The 12831-nt window shown below is 24.8% G+C and overlaps 1 protein-coding gene across 2 annotated transcripts in view; it reads left to right on the plus strand.

The window, feature by feature from the left end:
* LOC113549255 overlaps positions 1 to 12831 on the plus strand; it is a 107869-nt gene that overhangs the window by 74084 nt on the left and 20954 nt on the right. For both annotated transcript variants that reach the window (XM_026950465.1, XM_026950464.1), the window contains one exon: positions 9337 to 9422. In XM_026950465.1, coding sequence (XP_026806266.1) covers positions 9337 to 9422 — 86 coding nt within the window. The remainder of the gene's footprint in view (positions 1 to 9336; positions 9423 to 12831) is intronic.

Consider the following 12831-nt stretch of genomic DNA (forward strand, 5'->3'; position numbering starts at 1 on the left):
TATACCAGTATCATAAAAACGCCTCAGTGGTACCTACTGTATTTAATACTGTATCAAGCAGAAATGAATTAAATTATTCAGATTGTAATATAGTGAAGCCGTGTGATAAACTGAGGGTGAACTCTTAATGCGAAGTGAATTAAATGGCATGATAAAATATTTAAAACCTAAAATTGCTTGAGAACTTTTAGCACCGGAGCGAAAACTTGTTAGTCGCGGAAGCACTACTCCGTCTTTGCCAGGAAATCTAGAAAAAGATTAAACTCAATGTAGTTTCATTGGAAACTGTTTATTAGCTTGTTGTAATTTATAATGATATTACAAATTATACATAAACATAGATTTATAATATACAGTATATATCTACTTTAACTCCACTAATTCGGTTTATTAACCGACTTCTAAATAGTAAATACTACGCAAGTATACAAAGATTAAACGAATATAAACGCGTCAATTTTTCATCAACAGAGTTTACTATTAATAATAATAATTTTATCATAAATAGCATTATTTTGCTAGACGTTTTGGAGATCATTATCGTGAAAACATCTACTCAAAAATACGGAAACACTTATCTACAGTAATTTTTATCTGATCTTCTTTAATTTATGATAAATTAATATAAAAGTAAATCATTATAGTGCTATTTTTTTAATTTATTATATTATATAATATTTGCTTACTTTACGATTTAATAATTATAATATAGTATCGATAATTATGTCTTTAGTTTGAAATATAGTGTAGTATGATTTGTAAGGCCAAATAAGGATCTTATCTAGCAAAAAATTCATGCTAAATTTTTGCGCATATACTTATTATTTCATAGTTATGAATGACGTGCGTTAAGTACCAATATTCGATCTTTAAAGATTATTTAAAATGAAATATGATAAAAATATCACTGTAGTGAATATATCATTTACTAATGATTTTACAATAAAAACAAAAAACTTCCATTTTCTACAAAAAATATCTATCTCTTCGATCTATTATTTGAATTATGTATTCGACCACCTGCTATTCAAAAAATTGGTTTTTAATAAAAATAAATTATTGTTTTGTTAATATTTTGATTTTTATCGTACATTGAAATAAAATTATTGAAAAAAATATTCTTCTCTACAAAATTAACGCACCTTGTATTATGTTCAAGTAACTCTTATTACTGTATAGTATAGTTTATAATGTCAACTCATACGAGAATATCAAAATAGTGCGAATGCGTTAATTTTATGCAAAGTGCATGTTTAATATTATCAAATAGTTTCTTCGTTGCTAAATCTAAGCAATACACGTGTTCACTGAATTTTTGAACTAAACCTTGGAAAGAGAAAAGTTGAATCGAAAATATATTCGTTAGTAAATCTGGACCACTAAAATTATTATTGTAAGAAAAAATTTCGTTTTTACATGCTATCATTTCATATAATAAGACTTCTACATTTTTTAATACAAAGTTTTGAAGTTATTTTAAAAAATATCTAATATTTTCAAAACGTAATGGCATTACATAAATAAAGAAAATTGTACCGCAAAAGAAATGGTTACAAGTGAAGTCGTAGAATAAGGATACAATTTATTTTAGCAATATATTATGGTAAACTAAAACAAGATGTATTCGTTAACAATTATCAATGTTTATCTCAAGAAATTGTTATTTTCACTGACAACTAGTGCCAGCAAATACAAACTTAGTTAAGCAATAAATTTAATTCATGACATAGGGAGCGGTGATTAATAATACTATTTCAGGCCCTATAACAAAATTATAGAATTTTCCAAAATTTTTTCGAAAATTGAGTTTAGTAATTATATAAGCATTTTCTAGACGATACATAATTTTTTAAATAAAGCTCAATTTTTTGTTGAATTTACAAACATTTTAAAACGTTTAGTGGTTTTTCGACTAATTTATGATACATTTTTTTAATTATCAGGCAAAAACATTCTAAATGAGATACAAAAATCCTTATGTATTTTTTTCACAACAATCAAAAAATTTCAAAAACTTATGTTCACAGTTATATTTATAAAATTTAGAATTTCAAATGTTGACAAAAATAAATATTTTAATTAATTGTAAATCAAAAATAATATTCGTAGGGGACATACAAATTAAAAATATACAATGAATAATATTATCCTTCTAAACGTTATTAAATTGTAAGCTATTTATACAAAAAACTTATTCATACCTTTAACTAGTACGTCAATTATCGGTAAAATAAAATGACACAAATACGAAAAATAAATTAAATTGTATTGAGTTTATATTTAATTACTCAGGACAAAAATAATAACAATACACCATTATTTAAGCAAATAAAGCTTCACGAAATCGCTTAACTTATCATTAAAAAAAGCAAAACAGAAAAGTTGAAAAGCACCAAACCAGAGTATTTAAATGTTGGAGATTTGGCTGATATGTGTCAGTAATATATGCTTTGGCTTTCAAAGAAAGTTAAATTAGCTTACAGTTGTTGTCATCGAATAAGAAAAAGTTTATCTCCCCGAATAAGATGGATATGTCGTTAAATTAAAGGATTAATTGTTATTTAGTTATGATGAATAATTAAGCAATTTATTCAAAACATCAAATTGTATAAAATGTATTAAGTCTGAATTTTTTTTTTAAATTACTTCACTTTAATGATATAATGAATACATTCAAGATAATAAAATATGTAATTTTATTTCAAATTACAGTTATAATTTAAAAATGGATGTTGTTAACTGGTGAATGAATTGAGCCGGAAACAAGACCACTAATAAACTAATAATTTAAAATTATTAAAATATTATATTATTTTTAAATAGGTATTTAAGTGATTATTAATTTAAAAATATCAACAATCGACTAGGCTTACTGTGTAAACTATGCAAAATAAACATATCTTATTTTCTAGCTTATTAGAAGTGTGAAAAGAATGTATTTGTATTATTTGTATTATCTCATACTTTTGAAATGTTTATACACGACATTATAAATCATAAGCAATCACAATAATGATTATTCGTTCATAATAAATTAATAAACAATACATTAATGTAATACAGAATTTTCTCTTTTACAATTTTTGTACAATATATTTTTTGTATTATTTGTACAACCAAACAAGCAAAAAATTTACGATTAGATCATTATCATACATTTTGAATAGTTGACATTTAATCATGAAAAAATAGCTTATGCATATGTCCATCAAGTTGGCCTGGAACATTATATTAGGGCTATGTAATTGATATCAAAAATTTGCTAAAACTTGCTAGATTTTGCTAAAGCCACTATACTTTGCAAATCCACAGACAAACATGTCGGTGGTGCCATATTCATGGACGCGCCAACACATTGCACGAATTAAAAAAAAAATATGTAAAATTATTCAGCAGAAGTTGCTAGATTTTGATAGAACATTTTGGATTCTGTTAGAATCCCTGTCCCATAAAATAAAAAACATAATTAAGTGTAATCTTTTTAGTAAACAATTTTTTCTTTTTACAATTTTTATAATATTTTAACCAAAAGAATGCAAGATTTTTCAAATAACTATATCGTTTTCATCTTTACATAACCTTTGAATTCACATGGTATCGATAGGAACATTTCTTGTGTTTTTCATAATAATTATGTATTACAAGTTTTATACGAAAATTCGGTTTTCAACAATTTTATTCTAGCTGAAGCGTATATATTGTCTAATTTCACTGCACACATTTCAATATTAAAGAGACAATTGATAAAACTAAGTTTTCAGATCAATAAAAATTTAGAATAACAGGTCTGGTGCAATGTAATATTATTTTATTTTAAATATTTTATTGCATCATTATTATTCGGTCGCACAATGTATATAACGTATTTTATTATATTAAGTTGAAAATTTGCTATATAAGTGTATAATAGGCAAGTGCAATGGTTGAATCTAAAGGGACTATAATGACCCTTGCTCCCCTCCATACCCTATGACCACGAGCTTGATAAAATAGTGTTTAATAATTATTTATTATGGATAAAACAGGTGATGCTCGCCATTAGTGCGACGTATATCAATTACAGGATATGTAAGGCACGCGAAATATTTGTCGGTTCGTCTTTAATGAATGAATTGCTTAAACCATGTAATGTATGGTGCAGTTTATCCTGCTGACGTATCGGCGGAAGCAACGAAACTAATTGATTAAATTCGCTGGACCGCGTTTTGTATAACATTATATATGTACAGTGTACACACATAGTATATGTATTATACACATGACACGTATAGTACACACTATACAATCACTTCCACCCCCGCTACAACCCACCTTCCATAAGCTAGCCAACCGCTTCTATGTTATAAGATCGTATCACTATGAACTCTCCCCCAATCTTTCTTCCCCTCCTCATCTAAACACCACATCATCTCTGTCTATATCATACACATCACATATACATATACTTCTACCACATCCAAGCCTATGTAGCTATGTGGAACTCTCACTGTTTTTTTTTTTTTGGACATGATCGACACCGCAGCCGCCGCAAGTTGTTGTTCGGTAAACTTTTTTACACTCAGATGATAAGTAGTCGCCACAGGAGCGGCTAAATGCGTATTTTCGTTTCAATTTTTTTTTTAATGTATTAACGTGTACGTGTTCTTTCACACAGTAATTAAATCTAACACTATTAAAAGTTAACCGCCACCACTTCAAGTCATCACCAAAACTTTGGTCCAGAGAATAACTTTCGAAAAAAATCGCAACATGGCATAAAAGTTGAAGTTTTTGACACAATTTAATATAACCGTCGGAACAAAGTATATAAACTTATAAAAATGTGTTGAGTATTTTTTTATGACTTGCACTGGTATTTCATAAAAAAATCACTTAAGATAAAATGTTTAAAAAATCTAACATTGATTTATATTATTTCTCGATTAATTTTTTATTTTCAAATCAATCAAATAATTGTCAACTGTCAGCACTATAATTTGATTCTTAAACTGTATAAAAAATGTCAAATACCTCATGATGGCTATCAAATATTTTTTTTTATTATTATACAATGTTCATTTGTTTATAATTTAAAAAATAATAATACACTTTTATTTTAAAGTGGTCAACATTCATTAATCGTTCCTATTCATACAGATATCTATAGTCTATACTTGATTTAATATGTATTAGATAAATGGAATTAGATGAATTAATATATTACATAATTATGTTAAGACAGTTATCCATAATGTATGCTGGTTATAATTAATATCTTGTTTCCATTTTATCTGCTAAGTAATCTGCATAATTATTAATGAATTTCTGTAACCAATACCCAGAAGAATTGAATAATTTACTACTCAGCCGCTGTTTAGGACTTGAATCTCCAATTGTTATTAAAGTGGTACCCACTGCGTAATTTTTTATTATTATTTTATCGCTTAAACTTCAATTTAAAAATAATATGATTTAAATTCACTGAGCGATTTATTAATATAAGCTCAACAGTATTTTATACTTATGAGTTTTGTAAGATTTTTAAATCTGAATTGTTTTAAAAATGCAGAACTTTCATTATTTAATATTCTGTAACTAAAAATATTTAGGCAGGCTTGGAATGATTTTTATTTGAAAATAAATAAATAAAAATTGTATAATGTAATTTTAAATTAATATTGATCTCTTGTCACCATAGTATTTTAATTGACGTATACTATAGTTAATGGAACTGAATCTATACAATAGTATATAACCTTTGCATTATGTCATGATCAACTCCTACCGTCTGACCCTTTAGATAACTAACTCATCTTATACGCCGAGACCTACAATAAAATTATTCAGGTTACTATTTTATAAACGCTTATTCTGTTATATGGAAAGTTCACATTCACATTACTGTTAACTATCTTTGTAAACTATTACTTGCTATTACTTTTACTTGCTATACTTACTATTTTTTTAAACCTTCAACATAGGATTTACAATAAGATATAATAATATCTTTAGAATCTTGTAACAATAATGTTTGACATTTTATTGTAAAAATTCAAAACTCTTTAGAATATACATCCCAAATTGATCGGAATTGAGACATTCAATCGACTAAAACAAACAAATATTTGTTTAAATCTCCTCGACGTTAGCACTGCTTAAATAGGAAATACGGCACCAACACTCCAGTTTCATTCAAACAGTTGGAACAATATTATTTTCAAGATAGTATAACTCTTTTTATTAATCTCATCTTAGAGATATTAAATACGAGATGATCTGAAAAAGTATTCATGATTGAATTGAATAACATGAACGTATGAAATAAACAGAAACTATGTAATTTAAATTATGTTAATCAATTAATTTAATCGTATGGATCAAAAATAGTTGTGTTAAATATCATAGTATATTATATTTTTAATTCACAAAAAAAAGTTAACTTTAATAGTAATTTATCATGATGCTTCTTTCGATTTAACATAGAAGATAATAAAATAGAAGATATTAAAAAAATAAAAGCATGCAATCCATTTAGGGCTTACTGGTTCCCAAACTGTGAGAGGGCGTATAGGTACACATTGCTGGGGAGGCGCAAGCAGTTATTACGAAACTGGCTAATGAAAAATGTTGTCAACATTAACATCAATTATTAATTTCGTTATATATTTTTTTATTTACTATTGTTAATATTTTATACTAATTCATTACTATACTATTTCACCTTAATTGATTGTAACATTTTGTTATTTACTATTATTTATATTTTATAATTATTATCATCAATAAAAAAGTAGTCATTCCGAATATTGTATAGTTTATTTTTAAAGAATACAAAAAAAGTGATCGATTTTTTCAATTTATAGGAGGGGGAACGTGAGATTTTTGAAAATCTATAATGGGGGCGTAGAATAGAATAGCTTGGGAATCACTTATGTAGGTATTAATGTTATAACTAAATTTGCGTCAAGTTAAAAAAAAAAATAATACAATAGCCTGACCTCCTATATACAATTAATGGATGCCACGATCGAAACATTACTTATCAATGGGCCCTTTTCTATTGTTTCAAACTAATATTTCTTATTTTTTCGACCGTAACACGTACGTTTTAAGATTTACTACATGCCTTTTTCTTCATGGAATGTTTTAAAAAAATGTAATTGTAATACTAGTAAAACACAGTAGAATAACCACCTACTAATTACCAATAAAAATTCAACTTAGTTTAAAGAAAAACATGTTTTTACAAATTTTATTACAGACTTTCTAATTTTAGGTAATCCGTGTCATTAATTTTGTACTTTTATTTTAAATACAAATATAATGACAAGAGTTTAATTTGTACTAGACATTTTATGTAATAGCATAAACAATAAAATAAATTAATACATTAAATTCAAAATGTCCTTATCGTAAATCGTTTCTATTTTATAATAATAATAGCCGAATAAATTCTATTAAATTTACCATATTTCTACTTTACACTATACAATTATTTATATATAAAAAAAAATATAGGGATAGCATGAATTATAAGATTGCGTGTATTTAATTCAATAATTATCAGCCATAATACACTTTCAAATTAAAATTGTATAATTGTATATGTAAAATCTTACTATATTACATACCTATTATAGTATTACATATAAAGTATATTATTTATGTACATGTTTTTTTTATAATACAATTTTGAAAAATTTATTTTTTAGTATTCAAATATTCTTCATTCAAATTAATTCAATATTAAAACTTCATCATGGAATAAAAATTAATTCCAAACCATTAATATTATTATTCTTAAGCTTAATTTGTTAACACTTTATTTTTATTTGTATGCTTGATATGGACAACAATATTATACGTCATTATAACATAATAAATTATAATACATTATATAATATCTATATCTATATATAATATTAGCCAAATAAAACTATTTTAATACACATCCTAGTGAATATATTGTAATAATTTTATTTACAATATTTTTATTAGAAAATACTTAATTTGATAAAAATCATTATAAAAAATATATGTAGGGTGTATCATGAAGTTCTGACAAATGACATAATTTTTATTCTAATCAATACTTAAAAAAAATTTTTTCATGAAATTAACACTTGTAAAACACAAATAATATAAACTTTATTAAACTTATTTCAAAATAGCCATTTTATTAATCGAATATAAATTATATTTTAATTAAAAAAATAGTTTTAACGTTTACAGTATTTAATTTTACTGATTTAAGTCACCCGGAATCGATTTATGAACGTTTAAATATTCATTCAACTTTCTGTTACTGTGAAATTTCTTCAAAACCAAAATAGCAAAAACCAGTAGTCAAAACGAATTTTTTATCTGGATCTAACGATAATCTTATCCGAATACTGATAATAATATGTACAATTATTTAGATAAATCTGTAGTGGCCATATGACTGAAAAGTCATAGAGAATAAAGAAAATGGTTATCGTATTCGTTTTGACTACTGGTTTTTACTTTTGGTTTTAATAAACTATACAGTAGCAGAAAGTTAACGAATATTTAAATGTTTATCGCAAACGGATTTTACTCAAATTAAATACCGTAAACATTGAAAATATTTTTTTAAATATGTTAATAAATTGGCAAATTTGAATTTTTTCAAAATATTGAAATTAAATTTATAATTTTTTATTTTCTACATAAAAAAATAAAAATAAAAATATATTGATTATAACACAAGTTATTTCATTTGTCAGAAATTCGTGATACACTCTGTATAACAATTCGGTCTCCATTTGAAATTAATTGCTTTTATTCATAAGTTTTTATCTGTTTAAACATTAATATTTTATAATATGTTTCAGTCGAAAATGTCTCAATCTAATATTTATTGTTCATAAATTACAAACGAATTCAAATAAAAGAAAATTTATGTATTTCCTTTGAAAAAAAATATTAAAAATAGATTTACATTATTGGGAACAAAAAATAAAAATAATTGTAATTTTAATGAAAATAATTTTTGTTTACAAAACAAATAAATGTCATATTTTAACACATTTAAAATATAATAATAAAAAGTTGCACAAATACCTTTAAATGTAATAGCTATAATATATCTAAATTTATATTCGAAAATAATTTCTATGTGGAGAGAAGATTAGTCTCATACCCAATGTTAGTTTATTTTTATTTTAAAGTCGTCTGCTGCATTCACAATTGTCTTGAATTTGAAGCTTGATTAATCCAGGGAAAATAATAATTGTTACATATTTAAAGTACCTACCAGCTAATGATACAAATGTGTTACTATTACAATTATTATTATTAAATTAAACTAACGAATTTTTTTTTAATTTATTACAGGTGTTCAAATCGCATACTCTGCTGTAATTGGAACAAATTTATTCATCTTCGCTGCCAGTGTCATACTACTCCTTGGGATCGTCAAAGTAAATATTACTCATTTATACTCAGAACGTTTTATTTCGAAGGCAAACAATCCATATAACTTACAGACGCCATTATCAACAATTCAACATGACTTTTACAATGCTTTTCCCTTCGGTATCTTTTTCTTATTTTCATTTTGGTTTTTTTTTATTTATTATTTTCGTTTCTATTACAAATAAAATCAAGACCGAATACTAAAGGCAACATCCATTTTATTTACTTTTATTTTGAAAGAAGAAGTAAGCTACACTGTATGTGTGAAGACGTATTGAATTAAAAACGTATTCCGATTCGTTTTTATTGAGCGGACGATTGAATAAAACATTTATTACTTATTATTTAATACACAACTATATAAATACTCATAAAATATTAAACAACTCAAACAAAAATGTTGAAAACACATATAAATTATATTTATCTTTAATACCAATTTGAATATCATGTTTAAATTAACCACAATTTAAACATTAACTTAAATAAAGCACATTTAAATATCTAATAAAATTATTAAAATATTAAAATAACAAATAATTTTTGTTATTCTTAAACTGAAATATTAACCATATTATGTTTATTTTAATGATTTCAAAGGAGTAAGTACATAATTATACAATTTATATGCCATATTACTAACCCTCCTTAAAATATTTCATGACCGTATAGAAAACACATCATACTATACCCATAATATATAAAACATATTTTCAAATGTTTCAGCTCAAGGTATATCTCATTAACTAAAATTCAAATACTTGAAATTGTTTTTCAAATAATTGTACTAAATGACATATGGCTTATTACTAAGACATTTATGGTTATATACGTGTCTCTACCCAAGTAAATAATATGTAATTTGAATGGAATTTATCCAATTATCCAATAACATTTACTTACTTATGTCAATAATGATAAAAACCATGTTTATTCAGTTACTTAATTCCGTATTATATGATCCAAAATATTAAATGTTACATGCACAGCATAATTTATATAGAATTATAATTATATACATATTAACAGAGATAATCACTTACTTGAATTTAAATTTTTACATGTAATAGTCAATACTATTCAACTATATTGCCATAACATATCATTCACCTGTTCTTTAGTTTAAAAAATCCAATTAAATTCTAAACTAAATGTTACATACATTTATGACCGGATTCAACGCATTTAAACCCATGGGTGAAATACTTCTTAAGTCATCTTAAGAAATCTTAATTTTTAGATATTAAATAAAATTATAATTCGAACAATTACAGTTGGTACTCTAAGAAATTCTAGGAAATTCTCAGTCATGGAAACAGACCCGTTTGTGGAAAAACAAAAAAAAATAAAACATATATTTATAGAAGTAATATTTTTTAATTTCAAATTTGATGTATAATTTTTTTGATGATCTACAAACTAACAAGTCATTTCAATATTTTTATAATTGTTGAAACGTTTTTGTAAAACAAATACAGTTAGGAAATCGCATGCATGTAAATAATAGTTACTTAATATCCGTACCAGGATATTACCTATTCTATTATTCTGTGCCATGACGTATTAGTCGTTTTGACATTTCTGAATTTTTTTCATCTAAGTTTTACTTTCAACCTCATTTCAGTTTTATCTATGACATATATTTCTTAGAAATATTTGTTTAATAAGTTTTTTATGTGTGATACCCATTTATATCATATATCTCAATTACACAATAACTTCGTTAAATGTTCGAACGCTCAATCTTTCGTACACAAGACGTTTCAGACCATACTGGCCAGTTTACATTCAAACACATGGCCTTTGCACAAATGTCACAAACCATATTTGAACTGGTAACTCGTACCACCGAAATAATAAATACAAATAAAAAATCAAATAAATGCGAATGGTTCTGGTGTTATATAATTTATCAATGTTTATTAAACCGAGTTCTTAGTCTCATACACTCAAACGTATTTAATTTTTATAATAAGCAGTAACAATGACACTATTGCTATAGAACCACAGAATAACTGTTAAGTTATTTTAGGTTTTTTTAAAATTATAGTAATTGGATATGTATCAATTAAATTATCAACTAATAGTTTGCTTGAGAGAAATATAAATATAAATAATTTAAATATTTGCGATGCAGGTATATAAAATCTGAATGTTAAACTAGATATGTAACCATTGTAACCAGTAGAGCGTATTTTGTCTTTATATAAAAAGTTCTTATTTATGGCATTTAATATAACTTACTCATTTTTCAATATAATTAAGCTATTTTTAACAATAGAAGTATGTAAAATATTGTTTAAATTTGATCAAGTTGATATGAGTTTTCGGAAATTCAATAGAAGAGTTGTTTTTTAATGTTGGCTAACGCTGCAATATAAATTTGGATATGTTTTTTGTTAAAACCTATATAACAATGGATTTAAATTAATTGGTTATTTTCATTTTATTTTTAAATATCCAGGCAAATTAAATAAAATAGCGGAAAAAAATCAGGAAAGCTGAATTTTGGTATACATCTTTATTGAAGGATACTTAGTAACATACTAAAAGTCCCCAAAGATTTGATGACCGCTACCTCCACTAGAGCGCGCTTTGTGCAAGAAAAGTCAGTTTTTCTCAAATAACTCGGTTATTATTGAGATTATAAGAAAAATACCTACATACTATATTATAGAAGAAGTAATTACCTATAAAAAATGTATATACAATATATTTTGTCGGATCAATATTTACCTTGATAATCAGACATAAAATATTTTAGAATTGGTAATTTTTGTCTTATGGTGTCCGTAATTGTGACTAACACAGTTTCTTTCTTTGTATTAAATTTTTATAAATGAACAGTTTATTGTGTTATAATTATTATGACATTAATTTAAATGATACTGTTACAAATGCATAATTTATATAATTATTATCTAAACATAAAATAATTAAACAGTAATTAAAACATTATTTATTTATTAATTTAAACAAAACTTTATTTATAATATAATTATTTTAATTTTAATAAAATTTTACTCGTTTTTGAATACTAGTGGTAGGTGTATCATCATCACTGGAATGTACCTATTTGAATAACACGACATCGAAATAATTTATAATAACCGAGTTATTTGAGAAAAACTGATTTTTCTTGCACAAAGCGCGCTCTAGCAGAGGTAGCGGTCTTTGGGGACTTTTAGTATGTTACTAAATACCCTTCAATGAAAGTGTATAACCAAAATTCAGCTTTCCTGCTTTTTTTCCGCTATTTGTCAAAATTAAGTCTAATTTGCCTGGACTATTAAGCATAAGTAGTTTGTAATGATCAACAAACATAAATAATAAGAGTATAATGACTTTTTAAATTCAGCTGTTTTAAATACGTTTTTAGAATCATTTTATTACTACATTTAAAAATTAAACAAT

Source organism: Rhopalosiphum maidis, chromosome 1 (genome assembly GCF_003676215.2).
Source record: "Rhopalosiphum maidis isolate BTI-1 chromosome 1, ASM367621v3, whole genome shotgun sequence".
Lineage (NCBI taxonomy): Eukaryota > Metazoa > Arthropoda > Insecta > Hemiptera > Aphididae > Rhopalosiphum > Rhopalosiphum maidis.